Source organism: Diabrotica undecimpunctata, chromosome 3 (genome assembly GCF_040954645.1).
Source record: "Diabrotica undecimpunctata isolate CICGRU chromosome 3, icDiaUnde3, whole genome shotgun sequence".
Taxonomy (NCBI): domain Eukaryota; kingdom Metazoa; phylum Arthropoda; class Insecta; order Coleoptera; family Chrysomelidae; genus Diabrotica; species Diabrotica undecimpunctata.
Window position 1 is genome coordinate 99,399,595 of NC_092805.1, and position 22,470 is coordinate 99,422,064.

The following is a 22,470-nucleotide window of genomic DNA, read 5'->3' on the forward strand; positions in this document are numbered from 1 at the left end:
GGAACTCTGATTGTTAACAGGGATGTCAGTTCCTCAGGCCTCGATGTATAATCGAGATTACTCTTCTCAATGCGTACGAATACCGGCAGAGTGTAGACTCTTCGACTGGTCACTGATTGCGGAATAATTTTAATTCCCTTCCGGACCTTTACGTACTTATATAGTCAGTTCTAGTAATTAAAAGTCAGTTCGGACCTTTACTTATTTCGAACGAATGTTTTAGCGGCAGCGGGCTGCTTCACCACTTTCACCAATTATGGGAATAATTCAAAGTCCGCTCGGGCATTTATTTATCCCCAACCGTCGGTGATCTATCGGAATATTGTGGCAGTTCGACAATATATGAAATAGTTTTACGTCGATCCGACTTTTATCTATTTCAAACCAATATCTGTCTGAACAGTAAAGTGTTCTACTCGAGCTGTTTGATAATCTTTGTGAGATAATTCTAGGTCCGTTTTTAGACTTTTCTTTATCTCGAAAAAAGGATAGTCGAACAAACAAAATTCCGGTTTCTCACACTTCTGATTGTGGTGATAATATCAAAGCTCTGAGACCTTGTATTTATCTCAACAAGAGATATGGAACTGTTATTCGTGACGAATTATAGCAGTTCGATGAAGTTTGGTATAGGTGAGAAATAAAACGCGAGTTTTATAAAGGAGCTACTCAGCCAAAATAGATCTTGCTGGTCTCAAGATTAAAAACTAGCCCGAATATCCAATTGGAAGGTACGTGTCATCGTGTGACCTAGTCTGTGGCTCAATAAGCACGTCGATGCGCATCACCCCGCCTTTTATCTTTTATACAATTTACGATTGGCCAATTGACTTCGAAATGCACATATCGATACGAAAGAAAAATATATAAAAAGGGTGCATTTTCCAAGCCAAAAAGCCAAGGCAATGTATTCGGCAATGTATTAAAAAGACGACCTAAACCCAAAGTCCCTTTCCTACCCACTAAATTACTGGCCCTTGCTAGCAACGAACTCCCTGATGACTACATCGGCACCCTGAAGGTAACTTCTCTCTTTTATCGCCGTAATAATCAGTAAATGCTCACTTTGATGTTGCTAGACACGGTGGGATCAGTTTTCTGTAGTTTCCCGATCCCACTGCACAATGATACCTGTCTAATGTAGAGGATACAACCACAGCTGCCCTCACGCGATTCACAATTTATATACTTATTAATTAAATTAAATTATATACTTATTAATTTCAGTCAATGTATAACCATATTTTTCACTAATAAAATTCTGAAAAAGACCGTTTTAGCTCAACAACCCTTTCACCTCTGATTGCCCAGGATTCTCTTCCGCCGGACATATCCAACGAAGCAATTAACCAGTAGAACCAATGCAGCGACAAAAGCCAATACAACAAAAAAAAACAAACCACGTCCTGCAGAGGTGAAAAACCTAAACAGGACAACAAAACACAAACAAAGAGAAAATCCAACCAAAAGCAAAGACTATCGAGATAACGAACCAAGCCAAGGCAGTCTAGTCTGCCTTGTTCATAGTTTCTATATTGGAGCCCCCTTCACGGGGCTATGCTCCCCACTCGTCCTTAGACTCTTTTACTTGAACTTTTCTACTAACTGTGATTTATTGTAATAAATTACCCAACCCACCAAATTGGGACAGAAATTCAGAGGAAACTTCGATTGCACTGGTTGAAGCCCTCTGCAGAGCACCTAGAGAGCAGATATGGGTTAATTCTTGCCAAAATCACAAACTCCCTATAGTAACATACGCTGTTTTTATGCATTTCCTAGTTGCATATGCGCAGCGATCTTCCGTCGGAGGGCCAATACAATTATAGATTAAAATATTAAAACTAGTTGTAATTGGGAGGCCAGAGTGACAATATTTACTGTGATTGGTCCACTCTGGCGACAATATTAATGCTACTTTATGGTAATGGTTACGTAATAAGTAAATATGTCGATAAAACTGTTTACATATGGGAATAACAGTAAGCTTACTTCAGATTTTACCACTTTCTGGTATTCTGAATTTCGATGCAGATTCTAAGCATTACGTCAATCCCTACCTCTCATATTTCTTTGAGTAACTAAACTATTATTCCACCTTCCTATCTTCCTCTCCTACTTTTCTGAATTTTAGCTTTCTTCTCGCCATCTTAATTTCTGATATCAGTATTTACGGTTCTTTTTCATAATTTCTTTTCTGTGTATTATTGCCTGGCTCGTCGTTACAGAATAGTATTTCGCAATAATGTTTTCACTTAGCTGAGATACCTTTTGGGTTTATTAAGGTAGGTCCTTTATTGTCTTTGATGATCTCAGTCTGCAGTTTGAATTATCTCGCTAAATATTTATTGTTTGAGAAAGTCAAAGTTAATGGACAAATAAAAGTCCCTAAACAGCACTTAATATTACTTAGGTAACTACTCGCGCTAAGTATTTTATTCACCAAACTGTAAAGTACTACGGAAATTGTCCATAAACCAACTAACTGTCCAGCCATCAGAGGGCAATGGTGTATTTTATATACTGGCTCAGGTAATTCAATGTTAAGTAACTTCAATAATAGAACCATGACGTATATGTCCTAAATGAATACTAAACAAAATTAAGCTTTTTAAGCATCATCTCATAATTCTAAACTCTAAAAATTACAAAACTCTTTTTCCTACCTTTTTTTGTTATTTTACAATAAACAGCATTAATACTTGTAGGATTTATTATTTAATGTATTGATTATACTATAATGATAATTATCATACTAAAATACGTATTTTTACTGGAAAAACAATTATCAATAAAATGTATCCTTTTATACTGTTCTGTTTAATGCGACAGCTGCAAATAAAATTCTTGAATACATCAAACGTTCGATTTACATTCTCCTACATTTACTGAAGTACATCGTATTATCATCATCATTATCAAAGCAATTGAACCGAAAGTAAAGAGCTACTACCTCCCACGGTGCTATTTATGTGTGCCCACGTAAATGTAAACACGTGGAACTCCAAAATGCAGGCTTGTTAAAAGGGGATTTTTTTATGAAGCAGTCTTCAGCCTTTAACAAATATTTGAGGAAATTTATGTATATTAAGTGCAGGCGTAAATAGTTAATGCATTCCGTACATCACAAGAACATTAATTAAAACCTTGAAACGGGAGTTACTGACAAAGAGACCAAAAAGTTATGAGTAAAGTTGAAATGAAAATAAGGTTTATCACTTATACCATATCCTTATGTCATCCAGACAAATCCTAATTTAAGTGGGATGCAAGTAGGCATATGCTATAAGACGTATTATTTGTTTGTTAAGTCAATCATGGAATGTATGATATTACATCTTCAGCTATAGGTTTGAACAAAAGCTTACTTTAAGTCTGAGCGGAGTTAAGCGGAAGCTTAACTACAGAATCTCTAACTACATAGAATTTTTCAAATAATTGTAAAACTATTGTAACCAAACATTAATTTTACTTTCTAATTAATTATGTCTTTTACAGGAAATGGACCGTGTATTGTACAATTGATTACTACACTCAAATATCACATCTGAAATATCTGTGTTATATAAGATATAATTTTCTGAATACAAATTATGAAAATTTTTACAAAAATATTCAGTAGTAATATCCCTAGGACATTGATAACAGACGAGGTAATTTCATGACAATCGAAAGCTCGTTCCTTGGTACGAGCAACGAGCTTGAGAAATTGGTCATTAAATTATGAGGCATTCATCAATGTCCGAGGGATATTCGGCGGATAATTTTTCGAAAAAAAAAATCATAACTCAACATAACGAAACATTTATTTATTAAAAGTACAGTTAGTGAAAGTACAATTATTAAAATTTAAGTTAACATTAGATTCGTTGCTGTTCTCTACTATAGAAGATCTATTACCACGCATAATATTTATAATCTTGTTGTGGTGTTCTTTTCAAAATGTGACATTTTGAAATTTATTTGGATGAAGTTGTCAAACTCGATCGTGTTGTCATAGGGATTGAAAATTGCACTGAGTGCAATTATCAGTCTAATGTTGACATGATTGGGTGAAATTGTTCCACATGACACAAAATGACGAAATTTGAATGGTTGTTAGAACAGTCGAAAAATTATCAGTTTAATGTCATTCTGAAAACAATTTCTCTGACATTAAAACTATACTAAATGGACAAAAGCCTATTGTTCTTTTCACATATTTCTGTAATGACATTACTTTTAAATATTTTCCTTTCTATGAAACTGTATTTTTGTTGTTCAAACTAACTTGCACAAGCATGCCTTACTCTGGTAAATTAACAATTTAACATTCACGTTCCTTTAAGCAAGATTATAAATAAGTAGGTTATTATAGTGGCAAAACATTTCAGAAAAGTTTAATTAAGAATAACACACATTAAACAACTAACATTAAATTAAGTTGTTATTGAAAAATATTTTGATATGTTGTCAGCTTACGTATACTGTTGAAGTTTAGATGTGTTTCACGCAATAAATTTGATATTCGTAAATCTAGTTACAACTGGGCTGGAATGCTGCCAAAGTACTACAACAGTTATTATTTTCATAATTTAAATATTTAAAGACACCAAAAAGGAAAATATTAAATATTAAGCCATTTAAAAGTGCCTATTCAGTTAAATTCAGTACCTTGTAATTGGGTGAGTGTTTGGAGTTAAATAAAGTTAGTTAAACGACGTTGTGATTTACTTAACTTTAGCACCCATAGAAAAACGTTACAATATTTAATACTTTCCTACAAAATTAACTAAATTTGGCAATCATCCTGGTAATTCGCACCTTTGATACCGCCTCCCTGAGGAAGTTAACGGAACTACATCCAAACCAGCCTCTCAAGTTGTTCAACTTCGTCCTCTATTTGGATTTATTATATATTTAATTTCCCTTGCATTATGACTTGAAGCAAGTTGAAACGTATAAAACTTTCTTATTTTTGCCCATTCTTCTAAATATCTCGACATTCATAACTCGCTTATTTATTACTTGTTCAGATTACGATTATTCGCTTAACATACTTTCATTTATTTAGTTTAAATCAAATATTAAAACTTAAGCCTCTAAACCAGCGATTCCCTTACTGTGGTACGCGTACCACCAGTGGTACGCGACGATTATTAAGGTGGTACGCAAGCAGCCATAGGACATACACAGTAAAATTTACTGAGTTAATAATCCCACGGCGCGTGGGGGCGCCGTCGCGTCTAGTTTGCATTAAGCTCCGCCTATTTTGCTGGCCAGCGCATCTTTCAAACAGTGACAAAGCTATCGAGCGTCCGCACGCACGTCCAATCAGCTAGCATTCGTCAAATTACCTATCTAATTTGTTTTAAGTCAAGTTTAATATATTTGAATTAACATGGATAAGTGGCTTAGTAGTGTAAAAAGACCTTGTGCTCAAAATAATGTACCACCAAGTTCATCTCAAGAATTAAATTGTGCAGTGATTCAAGATGATGTTAAAAATTCTTTACCATCGAGTACCACTTCGGAGCCAGATTGTGCGGTAATTCAAGAAGATAAAATACCTACTAAAATTCGAAAAATTACTAGAAAATTTGACCCAGAATACATAAATATTGGATTTACGGTGACGGATGTAAATAATGAGCCACGCCCTCAGTGTGTCATCTGCTTTGAAATTTTATCAAATCAAAGTATGAAACCCTCATTACTGAATCGTCATTTTAACACAAAACATTCTACATTAGTAAGCAAACCGAAGGATTTTTTTACCCGAAAATTAAAAGAAATGAAAAGCACTAAGAAAGTCATGTCTTCATTTACTGGTAGTACCGAAAAATCAGTAGAGGCATCATTCTTAGTTAGTCTAAGAATTGCAAAGTCAGGAAAAGCTCACACAATTGGCGAAGAGGTGTTGTTACCTGCAGCAAAAGATATGATTACCTGTATGTTGGGTGAGGCGTCAGCTAAAAAGCTAGAACTGATATCACTGTCCAATAATACCGTTCAACGTAGGATCGACAGTAGGGCATCAAATGATAAAAATAAAGTCATCAATCATGTAAAAAATAGCGATTTCTTTTCGATACAACTTGATGAGAGTACAGATGTAACTAACTATGCTCAACTTATGGTTTACGTGCGGTATATACATGAAAATAAAACAATTAAGGAAGATTATTTATTCTGTGAGCCGTTATCAACACGAACTACAGCGGATGAAATTTTCAACAAACTGGATGAATTCTTTGTTGAAAATGGACTTGACTGGATGAATTGCGTTGGCTTCTGCTCTGATGGCGCTCGAACTATACAGGTAGATTCGGAGGTGTAGCCACAAAAGTAAAATCTGTTGCTAAGAATTGTACTTTTATGCACTGCAGTATACACAGACAAGCGTTACCAGTAAAACGAATGCCCGAACAATTTAAAAATGTTCTCCAAGATGCAATCAAGGTGGTAAATTTTATTAAATCTCGGGCACTTAACTCTCGTTTATTTTCAAACTTGTGTTCCGAAATGGGCAGTAACCATATTCAGTTGCTGCTACATACAGAGGTTAGATGGCTTTCGCGAGGCAAAATGCTGAACAGATTGTTCCAGTTACGTTCTGAGGTGCAGCTGTTCCTGATGGGGACTGATTTTGAATTACGCAATCGACTGACAGACGAACACTGGCTTATGTCATTGGCTTACTTATCAGACCCTTTTGAATCGCACCAACGACTTAAATCTGAGTTTGCAAGGTAGATGTACAAATAGATTTTCAGTAAATGACAAAATAAAAGCATTTATCAAAAAATTTCAAATGATTGAAAAGAGCGTGTCAAATGAGAATCTTTTCCTAATTTAGAAAATTTTATAACTGAAAATGAACTTACAGTGAGTGAAATTGTGATCAATAACATCAAAAATCACAGCCAAATGATCGTTGAAATATTTGAAGAATATTTTAAAGAAGATTATTCGGAGTTCAATTGGATAAGGAACCCATTCGTTTCGGATCTGGATAGTGTTCGTGAAAATTTAAGTGTAAATGAAAAGGAATCTCTGATAGAGTTATCTTGCGATGGAGCTTTGCAAGTGGAATTCAACAAAGAAGAGCTGTGTGAATTTTGGCTAAAAGTTAAAAATGAATATCCATCACTGTCCAGAAAAGCATTACTGTTTCTAATTCTGTAGATTGATTTTCTGCTATGTTGATAATAAAAAATAAATATCGTAACAAGCTTAACATAGACACCAATTTGCGCCTGAACTTAAGTACAACTGAGCCAGATATTTCCTCTCTTGTCTCGAACATGCAGCATCATTTTTCGCACTGAGTATATTGTATTTTTTCCTATAATTAATAAATAATAATGTTGTCATAAACAGTTGTTGCAGTTTTTATTACTTTACCATTTTCAAGGTTTTTCAAAGATTACCACAGTTCAGTGGTACGCTACTAATTTATAATTTCGTGTGTGGTACGCGAGATTAAAAGTTTGGGAACCACTGCTCTAAACAGTATAAAATATATGTACATACTACATTTACACACTTGCACTTTGATGTTATAATGCGCACCTAAGCTAGCCGTCAACAAACAACCACAGGCCTTGCATAATGGCTTTTACAATATCTAAATTTGATCAATTTTTTTAACCTAATTTACTGTACGTGCTACAAATTTAGCCTGTGCGTATCCTACAGGTAGGTATATATGTACATCGAATAAAGGACGGACGCTTCAAAGTTAGATATTGATTAGAGAATTAGCTCTCTTGGGTGGGCCTTTGTGAGCACACACACGTCGGCACAGTGATGGCAATACTTCGGCTTTTACAAAGTTCTCCCATCTTTCATAAAATTAACCTCAAAAACGAAGTTAAACACTACAAAGAGTAACAAGATATATGACGCGGCAATTTGGTTTTGAGAGTTGAGCCCTTTTATTGCTGTCAGAAGCATAAGTATCGACAATATTTCCGATCGTTTAGAATAACAAGGGTTGCGGCAAATAAATATGTATTTTTATGTCTATAACGTTTATTACATACGATTTTTTGCTGAGAAGGATGACACAGAATTTATTTTAAGAGTGTAAATTTCTATTCTCATATATTCCTTTATTTCTTTTATATTTTAGATATACTGAAATATAAAATTTTGGTAACAAATTGTTCGATTTTTTAAGGTATATTGTTTTATTTTTATGATATAACAATTATTTTACCCCACGATGTATTTTGTTCACGGGTGATCCATTAACCATAAATATTCTTTCTTTTTTTTGTTTCTTAATATCAATTACGCATTTAAATACCTCTAAGTATTCACAGGTTAATAAACGAATACCTAGTATCCATAAAGAATATTTATTGGTTGGTGGATTCCTTTTCAAATCACTGAAAGGAAGAAGCTATTTACCTAAGAGAATATTCTCCTTGAAGATTAAGTGTTCTCAAATAAGTAAATTTTTAGTAGTCGGAGTGTTGAGTTTTAGTAGAGTTTGAGTATTCTTAAAAATTACGAATAAAGTATTTTTTTATTATCATTATTATCATCAACTTGTATGCATCCACTGCTGAACATAGGTCTCCCTCAACTCTTTCCTTCTTTCTCTGTCTTGTACACGCTTCAGGTCGTCGGTCCATCTAGTTGGTGGGCATCCTCTGCTCCGTATTGCTTCTTGTCTTGGTCTCTACTCTAGTTTTGTCCATCGGTTGTCTGATAATTTGGCGACGTGATCTACCAATTCTATTTTAGCGATGCGATTTTTTCGATGTCGTATGTTATTTTTGTTCTGCGACGTATTTCTTTTTTTGGGATTCGGTCTCTCAGAGAGACACATAGCATCAGGCACCCCATAGGCCTCTGAGTCACGCGAATCTGATTCACTACCCTTTTTATGAGTTTTAATGTTTCCTCTCCATATGTGACTACAGGTAACACACATTGGTCAAAGGCTTTCTTTTTGAGGCATATGGGCAGATCCGATTTAAATACATAGTTTAATTTACCAAACGCTGCCCAGGCTAATCCTATGCGACGTGGGAGCTCACATGTCTGGTTATCTCTCTCTCTCTCTCTCTCTCTCTCTCTATATATATATATATATATATATATATATATATATATATATATATATATATATATATATATATATATATATATATATATAATAACGGATTTATTACGGCTGTCGCCGCTTCTCCGCCCCCAATTTCCATCTTTTTCTGTCATATGCAGTTGCCTCTTCTAGGTCTCTTGCCGCCATTGCTTCATCAATATCGTTGCGCCAACTTCTCCGTGGTCGTCCTCTCTTTCTTCTTTCAGGAGGGATCCATTCCAGTACTCTCCTAGGCCATCTGTACTCTGGCATTCTTTTAACATGTCCGAACCAGATTAATTGTTTTCTTTCTATCTCATTATTGATATTTCTCTCCATTTTCATTTCGTTTCTTATTTGTTCGTTTCTAACTCTCTCCAGTTTTGATCTACCGCAGCTTCGTCTCAGATAATCCATTTCTGTCGTCATAAGTTTGTTTCTATTAGCTTTGGTGACGTCCCATACTTCCGAACCGTAAAGTGTAATACTTTGGACTATACTACCGTAAATGTGTTTTTTGGTTTCTCGTCGAATTGTTTTTTGCCAGAGAAGAGAGTTTAAGGCACGGGTCGCTGCTCTGCCCTTGTTTATTCTTTCCCTGATTTCATCTGCGCTATTTCCCTTCTTGTTGAAAATGACCCCCAAATATTTGCAGGATTGCACGCCTTTGATTTTGTCGTCTTCCAAGACTAGGTCACATATTTCATCTGTTCCCACTGAGAGATATTCACATTTTGTCATATTCATGTTTAGACCTGCCACCTCATATTCTTCTTGCAGTTTTCTTACCATATAGCTAAGATCGTAGCTGTCTTCGGCAATTACTACCTGGTCATCCGCAAAGAAAAGTGTATATAGCTTGTTTTCTTCCACCGTTATTCCCATGTTTCTACATGGGAATCCCTGGTTATCTCTGCCCAACCGAATTTCATGTCATAAGTACTTATACATTTAGTACTTAGGACATGAAATAGAAAGTGATTATAAATTGGTATTGTGCAAAATCTGAAAGAAAGCACATATATGTGATAACAAAATACCAGAATACACCACAAATATAAAAGTCGAAAGCTTACAGGATGACTCCACAAGATACCTATTCCAAAAAAGAATAAACGAAAAAAGCAGAAACACATATATCACAAAAAGTGATGGAGTCGAATAAAGCTGGGCAAAAATCTAATATCTTAACCTCGACCAAGGAAGTTCTTGGCAAAAGAAATATAAATAAAATAAATTGTTTCCACGGCAAAGAACTCCATGGTGTTGTACAGAAGTGAAGAAAAAATGTAGAGAAAAGAAAAAAGCTTACCTGAAATACATGTGAACCAAAATATAAATGTACAGGACGTTCGGAAAATACTTGAAAACCTGAAGAACAGAAAAGCAGCAGGTAAAGACGGAATACCAAATGAATTACTGAAATATTTTGAAGCAGCAATGACAGAAAAATTAACAACATTAATTAATAAAATTATAAAACACAATAAAATGGAGAACCGGAAGAATGGAGAACGAGCGAACTAATTGTACTATTCAAAAAAGGAGATAAAAAACAGCCAGAAAAATACAAAGGTATAAACACTACGCTACAGAGTTAAATACCACGCTAATACTTATAACTAAAATTTTACAAGTGCTAATAAATCATAGGATACGTTTAGCAGATGAACAACAGGGTTTTAGTAGTGGAAGATCGTGTACAGATGCAGTATTAGCAATATAGCAAATTATTGAGAAATCACTAGGGTATAATAGACCAACATTTCTGTGTCTTATTGACTTAATGTAGGAGTTTGACAGAGTAAGACTGTAATTCGTAAAGATGTAGTTCATCTTCTGTATAATAGAAAAGTTTCCTTACATATTATAAAAACTACCGAAAGCATCTACCAAAACAACAAAATAGAAGTCAGAATAGATAGACAACTTACAGAACCTATAGAAATAGGCAGCTGAATAAGACAAGGGGATTCATTGAGCCTCATGTTCTTCAATTTGATCATAGATAAAATCATCACAAGCGTTAAAAAAGGAAGAGGATACGGCATGGAAAACAAAGAAATAAAAACTCTGACGCAGACGACGCAATATTGATAGCCCAAGAAGAAGATAGTCTGCAAAGACTGAATAACATATTTAACATAAGAGCAAAAGAATTTAATATGACAATGTCATCTCAGAAAACTAAAACAATAGTAGTCAGCACAGAACCAGCCAGAGGTAAAATAGAAATTGATGGCATCGGTATTGAGCAAGGAATGGAAATAACATACCTGGGAATTACACTGTGTAGCTATGGAGACCTGGACAAAGAAGTGAGAGATCAAATACAAAAATAAAATGGACTAACAGGATGCCTTAATAACACTATATTGCAAAACAGACACATTAACACTGAAAGTCAAGCATTTATAAACATATGCCTCAGAAACAAGACCGGACACAGCAACAACACAAAGACTACTAAGAAGAATTACAGGAAATACGCTGAGAGATCGAAAGAGAAGTAAATATATTAGAAGAAAATGTAACGTACAGTGTATAAATGAATGGACACAAAATAAAAAAAAAAGAATGGAATAACCACATAAGCAGAATGGAGGAGGTCCGTGTCGTCGATTGCTTATAAAGAGGAAAAAGATGAAGAAGTACTTATATGATGTAGTCTGCATAATATCCCTTCCATCAACAGCAATATTTCGATTTAGCACCAGATTAGTCATTATTTGCGTCTTGTTCATATTAATCTTTAGTCCGATTTCCAAGAAAACGTGATATAATTTTTAACATTATTATGGCATCATCCATACGATCGGCTATAAGGACGATGTGATCTTTAAATCTCAAATGACTGAGCCTTTCTTTTATAACGTAAAAATATTCATCGAACTTTTTTTTTATAACGTAACACGTACGAATCGAAAGAAAAAAAAATAAAAATTGGAAAGAAATTAAATGTAAAATATAGTGTATTGGATATATTAAAAAATACGATAAAGGGAAATATATAACATATATGTATAACATCCATTTGTATAACATATATGTTAAAGGAAAATTACGTCTCTCTGTATCTATTTTTATATAAATACCCTCTCTTGATGTGTATCATGTTTAATCTCAAATATCCAGAGGCAAGTGTAACATAATTTACTAAATAATACCAAACATCCTTTACCAACTGTTTTCATTCTCACATGGCAACATTCCTGAGAGAATATCGTAACTTAGTTGATACCTACCAGGATAGAGTATAATGTAATCGATAAATTGTCATTCTACTGAAACCATTATATCAATTGAAACTCTATTAATTACATTTGTCTGAAGTAGTCTGATCAATGGTAAAGGTAATGGCGACATGAACAATCTTCAATTTGAAATAAAATAAACCAACAATATTTCGAAGTATAATACTTTATTATACAGGGTGTTTCAAAAAGGTATGTCATAAGTTAAATCGCGTGTTCCGGGGATAAAAATAAATTGATTGAATCCAACTTACCTTAGTACAAAAGTGTACACAAAAAAAGTTAAAGCCCTTTGAAGTTACAAAATAAAAATTGTTTTTTTGCATTATCTCCCAAACTACTTGATATTTTGTAATAAAAATGGACACGTTACTTTCTTCTTCTGAAAGCATTTTTCATAAAAAAGAAACAACAACATCTAAGCGCACAGAAAAATTTTAAGGGGGGCGTGTAGCCCTAAATCTCCCCAAACTTTTGAGTACGTTAAAATCAAATAAATTTTGTGGCATCATTATTTTAACAGATTATTTTTAAAACTTTTTTGCCTCATCACTTTTTCGAAAAACTAGTTTTTTCCTAGTTGACCTTAAAATTACAATTAGTTTCTACGGATACAATAATTATTACAAACAGTTCCATCAATAATAGTCAATAATTTGAAGCTATCATTTATTGTGTAAATAAGATTATTATTAAAAATTTTGATATTACAATGGCCTACACATTTCAGGAAATGGCAGATATGCATTTAACTTTGGATAAATTGGATCAGATTAAATTATGATTTCAATAAACTATCGGGAATATCGTAGGTGAATGTCAAGGAAATAGTGCAGCAGCCGCAAGGCGTTATGCAGTAAAATACCCCAATCGAAATACACCCGATAGACGATTATTTCTGACCATTGATCGTCGTTTACGGGAAACACATTATTTTTAAAAAAATTTTGCCTTTTATCACTTTTTTCAAAAAACAGTTTTTATTGAGTTACGGACCTTTTCATTAAACTTTAAAAAATTACATGCAACTAAATAAATGGCTTAAATGAATTGTTACGATAAAATTATGATTCATATTTAACTGTAAACATCTTTTTCTAACAAGTATTTTTTAGCAGGTAATATTCAAATGGGTCCCCTCTTGCGATACTGCGATTGGAAGTCTCCAGAAAAAGGGTCGAATAAATTCGTTGGCGACCGAAGATCAAAGAAGGTTCAAGACAATTCAAGGGTCAACATCCGTGGGCTTCGAGAGATTCCAGGATAACGGCTGTTTGATATATATATATATATATATATATATATAGAAATTTTAATTGTTGAAGGCAGTCTGAAAAATAATATCGCGTCAAGTTTCTAATTGTAATAAAATATTGTTCCTAATCACAATAGGCACCTTCAGAAGAAGGAAAAAAATATTATGCCCCTTATTAGAATAAGTTACAGAGTTCAAAGACATAAAAGAAACCTTAAATATTTTTACGGGATATGCTTATTTAAACACACGATCCCTGTTCTCACCCACTGGGTGATTAGTGAAGAGATAAAAAACCTATTAGCCACTTTTTAAGAAAACCGAATTCGGTAGAAAATAAACATAAAAAGACAGGAGCTTTGTCATTAACCAAATTTTAACAAATATTCGAATTAAGGCGGACCCCACTACTCGTGTATTTGGCAAGTGGGCCAATATTTGGGTGTTTGACAAATTATCCAAGGTTTAAACTCCATTTCAAATACGGCGCTCATACAACTCGTGTATTTGATAAGTACGTCAATAATAAGGTACTTGGCAACAGCTTTTTTTGTTTCTGGGCCTTCAGTGTTTATTTTGTTTCCATCATGACTCCCTTGATTCGCGGCATTTTTAACGATAACCAACGGGACTTCGCAAGTAGCAAATACAAGTACATTTTACAAGTAATGCCCGAGTCAACAATCCAGTACATGGTAAATATAGGCAGTGGCAAATAGGCAGTAAGTAACAAATATTTGCTAAATACACGAGTAGAGACAGGAGTAGTGGGAGTCCGCCTTTATATACAACTAACAAAATTCGTAATAAACCATCAAACAATAACCAAGATGAATCACTTAAAAGAAATTATTGTTAAATTTTTTGGAAACAATATATAATGTATATATAAATATATATATATATATATATATATATATATATATATATATATATATATATATATATATATATATATATATATATATCTATATATATATATATATATATATATATATATATAGAAATATATATATATATATATATATATATGAACGAAAATAACCACCAAAATTTTTCTTTTAGTTACAGCGGGAAATATTTATTTTAGTTTGGTATAATTTAAAATAACTGTTCCGAAATAGTTTATTATATGTGTATCTTTGTATCTTTGGTATTTTGTTGATTTGCAACTGCTCCAATATAGAAGCATTATTCCTGTGAACTAAGTCTCATCTACACATGCCCAGTACATATTGTAGTCCTTTGCTTAGCTTTTTTAACTTTCTTTTTTTTTCTGTGAATTTTGGCGACCATCATGTTAATCTTATTTTGTTGCCAGAAACAGAAATCTGTAGTTATCTGGGATTAGTGAATTTTCCTCTTAGAGTGAGTAAAAGCCATATGGCTTAAATCTGGATTATAATATATAATAAATAAAAAACCAGAGCTTAACCCCTTTGATAACGAAGGTATCTGAAATGGGTGACTTCTTACCTTAAAGGGTGAGAGACTTATAGCTTAAATCTAAAGGTAATAATAATAATAACAACCTGTGGGAGTTTTTGTCAGTCTTTCAATTCCAAAAGAGTAGCAGTGGTAAGTTCCGTGGAACAGAAACTGAACCTGTCAGTAGGTATGTGCTGGACTTGATGATAATCATCACTGTACAATAATCAGCTGTAGGCCTAGCAACAACAAACCCAAGCGAATCCAACAACATTAAGAACTCCATTCACTGAAGGTGCTGCGTTAGAACATTAGCTAAAGCTTACCCCAGCTGGACAACTAAGGCAACTCATGAAATGCGCTGTGTTCATTGAAACTACGGTCAAGAAACGATTGGCTAGAGGCTAGAGTTATTAAAACTTTATCTTTAATTAATAGGTAAACCATTTTTAATAATGACAACACAAAACTAACCACATTAATGTCTGCTGGAAATTGTTGTGAGCAACGTATTCGTCGCAACAATTCGACCAAGAAATTATTAACCGATCAATTGGATAGTGGCTTCTACGACTGCAAGCTGTAGTAAATAACCATGGGGGACACATCCATAATAAATTTAGTTAATTAATTGTAAGTTGTTTAATTTATTTTAAAAAATTGTATTAACTTTTGAATAAAAAAATAAATTTAATAAAAATACTGGTACGCACTTTCAGAATGTCAAGGGTGATCTTTCCGGCTATTTAGTATCTTATGGGATTAATAGTACTACTAATTTCTGAATTTAAATATTAATAGAGAGTCTTTTGCAATGACTTTAAAAGTAAGCATTTATAAAAATGACTTCTACTTAGACCCTTCTTTAGTTTTTTCGCTAGTCTTGTAAATTTTACTTTAAATATTCGTTATCAATATAGGTTTAAAATTACATCAAAATCGGAACTAAACTAAAAAAGTTGTTTAAGATCAACATGGTTTTCAAATAAATTTGACCCACCGTGTATACTTAAAATATTTTTAATACTTACGTCCTTTGGCTCAATAAAAATTCAAGAACACTTACCTGAAACAAAAAGAATAATTTAAAAAGTTAATAATGGTAACTAATGTAACAAATATATTTTCAAAGATATATTAATATTTAACTAGCGGTTAACTTTATAACTAAGGGTAGCGGGTAAATACTCTTTTACTTTCCCAGTAGAAGATATATCTACTTTAGGGATGCGACCCTGCCCACTAAGTCATAATTATCACCCAATCTCCTTATACCTGGGAGAACTTAAGTCATAGAATCATTCTTCCACCTAATTACCAAAGTTTCTGTTTGCATATCCTACTCTGATGTCGGGCAGCAGCAACATGAGTATTATTATAAGATAGAGCTTAAGGGAAATGATGCTGGATCGGTCTACAGTTGGATACTATAAATTTTATTGGCATTTAGACTGCGATGGAGAAAGCATCGCGAAACTATGTCATTGCTCATCCCTAGTATAGTCATCACGATAATTAAATTTTTTGCAATAAAACTTTGAGTGTCAACATAAAAATGCGCATGCTTGGATGATAGATATTAAGTATCCTTCGATATGGCATAGAGGCAGCTACTATAACTAAAGCGATAATCAGAAAAGCGGAAGTTTTCGAGATGTGCCTTAACTGAAGAAGTCTTGCGAAGACTTTGAAAATAAAAAGAACTGAGCAATAAAATATAGAAACGAAAACTGCAAGAGTAGGCTATTGATTATGTTAAAAAAAATAGGGCTAAAATGGGCTTTTTTACCCCATACTTTTGCTCTAAGAGGATAAAGGTATAGGCATTGCTCTACAAAAAAATCGTTTATCTTTTTTCCTTAAAATGGCGTTTGATAAAAGTATTTTGAGTTTACAGTATCCCAGACACCATTTTTCAAAGTTCGCCACTCACAACATTTTTTTGGCCATTTTATCTATTTTTTCACAAACATTGTTCTATAACTGTTTTCTACTAAGTATGTACAGTGGTACATTTAATTGAAACAAAAATCAATTACCTTACAAATGGCTATAGTAGAAGGTTTTAGAACTAATTTTAAGTAAGATACGGTTGGTTAAAGTTTTCTACTTTTAAAGATTTTTGCTATTTACGGCAAAATGCAAAAATTGCGTACGAAAGCTGCACTCTTCATCTTTAAAACCCATTTTAACGGTGCCTAACGGTAATCAAGATATGGTTCGTCAAATTGTGACGATTGTAACGATTTGTATACAGTGATTAGTGTCTTACCGCCCGGCTTTTTAACGTAAGAGATAGAAAACACAGTTACCTTGTGAAATAAAAAGAGATGAAACTCGTAGAGGTGGGAAATAATCGGTAGAAACCTATAATTTACATTACATTACATTACCACTATCGATAGTCTCACACCTTTAGACGTTAGATTCGAGCTAAATCACCTCGGTCATAATTATTATGTGTAACGTCGTTTGTGTGACGTATTTCCATTTTTAATTTGGCATAAGGTAAAAAATGATTGACCACAATAAAGCAAAAATGTGAATAAAATAATTTAATTAATAGTGATTATTTAATCTAAAGTTTTAAATTATTAACCAAGAATAATTTCTATTATGATTTGAGAAGTTTTATACACTCTTGTCACAGAATAATTATCAATCCTTCGTGGATTAATGGTAAGAATTCGACACTGCGACACAGACGTCGCAAACGATTAGAGTTCAAAACCCACATTGTGGTTTTCTTTTTTTTTAATAATTTGAAATTATGCAGGGATCGTTTTGCTTTCAATCACTAAACATTTATGTCACTCGTTACTAGTATTAGAAGTGTTTAAAGTTAAACATAAATATCTTATTGAAAAAACAGTATCGTTGTACTTCGAAAATAAAGTAAAAATTCTTCAAAATTAAAAGAACGTTTAAAGAATGTTTAAATAAGTAAAAATTCTACAAAAATAAACTGTACAGAGGACAGAGAACTGTAAATCTACCTGTACACAGGAATTGTTATTAACACTGAGATTCACAGGATTATTTTGCATTCACAACTGAAGACTGTAAGACTGGAATTGAATTTGAATTATTTTGTATTTCTATTTTATAACATTGGAATAAGAATAAATAATTGTAAATAATGAGTTTTTCGAAAACTTGTTGCCTAATATGTATCATATTTTCTATTATTTTTTGATTGAGTAAAATAAAAATTTTATCCTTAGTGTGAATTGAACCCCAATCTTCTTGTCAATAGACCACGTCTCTAACTATTATACCAATTCCACATACAATAATTGTTTACGGACATAAATACTTACTTTGTTGTTTCGAACGATTGTTGGATCGAACATACTTACCTTTAGTTTAGTCCAATATTTCAGTTGAGTTATTTTTATTATTAAATAAACTTAAAGATTTATAATTTAAAATCGCTACTTATTAATGTTTTTACTATAATATATCTTTTACTATAATATATACTATAATTTATTCAATCATTTATTCTAACATCAAAAATTATTAAAATAAAATATTTTCGAGGTCATCCGTATAATTATGACTGAAGTAAAATAGCCACGTCTAAAAATTAGCTTTATCTCGTACCATCTCACAACTTAATCTGTCTTCTATCCTTTCCGCTATTTTGCCGGGTGGTAAGACACTCATCACTGTATACGTAAATGTACAAGGAAAGAGTGCGACTGGGTTGCGACGAAAATGACAGTTTTTTTTTCTGTAAAGCCATGCCTATATTTATACCCTCGTGAAAAAAAGTAATGGGTCATAAAAGAAAAATCGCGTGTATTTTTATAATTTTTGCTTTGTTTTTTGAATATATTTTTTTAAACAAAAATGGTAACCTTAAAAGATGCCATTTCGATAGAAAAATTAATTGTGAACAACTTTTCTGTAGATGTCTATGTACGAAAACTGCATAGAATTCACCCAAATGTACCCTAGTGTATAAGGACAAATTCACCCGTTTCTCAAAAATTCACCCCTTTAAATGGCAACACTCTGAGGTTTGTTGATATTTGGGAGTCCATTAACCACACAAAACAATAAAACCACTTTAACGTTGTACTTCCTTTTTAAAGTACCTAATCAATAGCCTATAGCTTGCTCACGTGATAAAAGAAAAAAATAATAGCTTTTACAAAATATCATGAACGGAAAGATTTTAGGAAAGCGTAGCGTTGGAAGGAGGTAGTAAACAGAGTTAGTACATCAGTTGTAACGATCAAAAAAACTTTTATTGATTTTAATTTTATTTAATTTAAAACGCAATAACTTTTATGCGACCCTGCATTTTTATTACGATTTAAAAAAATTTGGTTCGGTTAAATTGGATCGCCGATTTAAGCTAGGGTGCATTTAGGCAGAATTGCAGGCAAAACATTCAACAAGTGCAGTTCATTACATTCCTATACGTAGAGTGAGAATCACATACGTTGTGATATTTGTGTATAAATCAGATAAGCCATTATAACTGTTCTATGAGCTATATTCGACAGGTCTTAATGTGAATAGGATGTTAACAATTTCTTCTTTCACTTCTTTTCAGAAGGAAAAAATAGATATCTTTCGTCCCAAATATTCTACTGCTTTTTTTGTTTTCCTTGATTTTCCTTTCTGATAGACATGGGATATATAAAAGATGTGTTGAAATGTTTTGATGAACTTTGTTAGATTGATAGATAGTTTTAAAGTATTTCTGAACCCGTTTTGCAGAACAATGGATTACTTTTTGACTGGAACACGTAACTATAATATGTAATATTGTCATATACATATGTTTTCTCTTATACAGCGCCTAGAAGCCTTACGAAGAAAAATTTCAATTTTAAAAATATTAATATGTACTAAACTTTGAAATGTGAGTAGAATAATGTTTTAAAAAATAACTTATTTAACACAATAAGGGTGCGCAATGCATATTAAACTATTATCTAGAAAAAATAACTTCCACAAACTTGAGCTCTCTTCAATGACGAAATAAACAACACACAAAGATAGAAAAGCAGGTCCGGTATAAAATACAGAATATCCGAAAACGACGTGGATGCCAATATTAAAATTATTTGAAACTATGAGCTTAAATAAAAATAACAAATGTGAGAAAACTTTTGACCGATACAAAATAATGAAATAACATATTTAAAAAGTAAAAAAGCAAAAAAAAAAACAAATAGTCGATCATAACACAACTTTAGAATAGAGAAATCGGTATAATATTAAAAAAAATTGTTAAATATTACTTACTCAAGTCCCTGCTCTGAAAATACTTCGCTAATATCAGAATCGCTGCGGGGCAATAGTAGTTTAGGCAATACTCCAGCTTTCTTTCTGCGCGACTTCAAGGTACCTGTAGTAAAGTAGTCCGGCATCTTATGGGGAGAATGTGGTGACAAAATTGTAAGTCTGCGATCACCTGGACTTAGACTTAAATAACCTGTAGGCGGTGGTAAGCTAAGATGTTGAGGTATTCTCATTTTACCAGACCATAATACTCGTTTTCTTTCTGCTGTAAAAGTGTCTTCGCTGCCAGTCGTTTCTAGAGAAGCTTCACCACTAACTGCGTGTCTCTTAAGTTTCATTTCTCGTTCGATGCTTTCCAAGGATTTCGTTTCTGTAGTTTCTAGATATATTCTTCTAACATCGCGTTCACTCGATGATAGAAAACCTTTGGGAGACGCTCGTAAGCTTTCCATGCTCTTAGTAGTGCAGGTTCTCATTGAAGCGGATAAATATTGACCTTTATATTTGGTATCCGGCTCATATTCTTCTTGAGATGAGCTAGAATGTGGACTCTTAGATAATAATGAGTACCGAGGCGACGCTTTCGTTGATATCGACTCAGATTCAGACTCGTTCGAATCGCCGCTAGCTTGTTGCGTTATGATGTGGCATTGTGGTATTTTTTGTTCTTTCTGTTCTGGTTTCGGGTCGGACAGAGAATGGACGTTTTGTGGTGTTAGCGTAACTGTGGATGGAGCTTTTGATAAAGAGGAGGTGTCTTCGTCATCCTCCTCCATTTTGGGTTGGCGATTGAGTTTGTATGTAGTACGGATGGTGATTTATTGTCACAAAACACTTATATATACCATGGTTCTTGTGCTAGTCTATCATAAGACTAACTGCATTAAATATAGTTCACTTTGTTTTATCTTTAGGCCATATCTGAATAAGAAGAAGTGTGCGATTAAGTTTTTTTATTGACTCAATAACTATTTCTTTGCATAATAAAAGTGTTAACATTTACAACTACTTACAGTGGAATTGAATATATACCGAGCAGAGTTATTGACCTAATTTGTTGATATTAATAATATTATACTATATTATATTAACATTATTTATTTACAATACTCTGTTAGTGAATCTTGGAAAAACCACTCTTAGTCTATATATTACTGAAATAAGCAAAACATCTTTTCAAAAAGACTCTTTTGATCTTTTCGACACTAGCATTAGATAATTCTAAACGATATGATGTTAATGTTTTTATAAAGTTAAGATATAATTTAATTTTAAGTTGATATTTTTATATTTGACCGTAAGGTGATGCAGAAATTATTTTTATACAATTTGATAATAATCTCTATTTCGCTAATCATCAAAGGATATTTTGCACAGTAAAAAAAAAGTAACTTAGATATAAAAATATTAAGAGGTATAAAACATAAAGTTCTCCAAACATTTATATCTCTATAAAAACATTTTATTATCTTATTGAGTGATCTTTTCACAAGAACTAACCAACAACTTTAATGCTGCATCCTTCTGCATACAACTAGATAACATTATACACCAATTATAGTACCTACTATCTCTTAACTTATACAGGGTGGTCCTTAAGTAATTGTACAAAAAGAAACAGCAGATTTTACACTTTAAAAATTACGATTTAAGCCAAATTGCTTTAATAAAATATTAATATTAAGAAAGATACAGGGTGTTAAAGTGCAAATTTCAAATTTTATTTTTCGCTATAACTTCCATGTTTGTAAACATTTATGTATAAAAATTTACAACTACGTACTCTTAAATATGAGAAATTATAATTTGATGCGCACTTTGATATAAGTGATAGAGGGCGCCACATATGCCACATATGTGGTATAAATTTGCACTTAACTTTTTTGCTCTTTAAGTTACCTGTATTTGGGACAAAAAATATTAAAGATACATTAGTTTAACAAAAAAAGGTATACTTGGTAATAACTTCAAAACTCAATAGTTTTCGAGATAATCGCATTTTACAAAGCTGCATAATTCTGATTTAAGGCAATTACTCCAGGCAACGAAGAAAAAATAGACAAAAACATTAATATTTCTGAATTTTGGTATAAAATACTTTAACTAAAGTTAATAGTTAACGAAATATTAAATACCATAAATATATCAGCAGGATAATTAATAATAGGATTTGACAAAATAACAGAATAATA

General features: G+C 32.7%; 1 protein-coding gene across 4 annotated transcripts in view; it reads right to left on the reverse strand.

Moving 5' to 3' along the window:
• Positions 1-22,470, reverse strand: part of dnc (phosphodiesterase dunce) — a 760,818-nt gene that overhangs the window by 460,465 nt on the left and 277,883 nt on the right. For 3 of the 4 annotated variants that reach the window (XM_072526397.1, XM_072526398.1, XM_072526399.1), the window contains exon 2: positions 20,282-21,199. The exons of the other annotated variant lie outside the window; for it this stretch is intronic. In XM_072526397.1, the coding sequence (XP_072382498.1) occupies positions 20,282-21,054 (773 nt within the window). In that variant the 5' untranslated portion in view covers positions 21,055-21,199. The remainder of the gene's footprint in view (positions 1-20,281; positions 21,200-22,470) is intronic. 4 annotated transcript variants of the gene reach the window in all.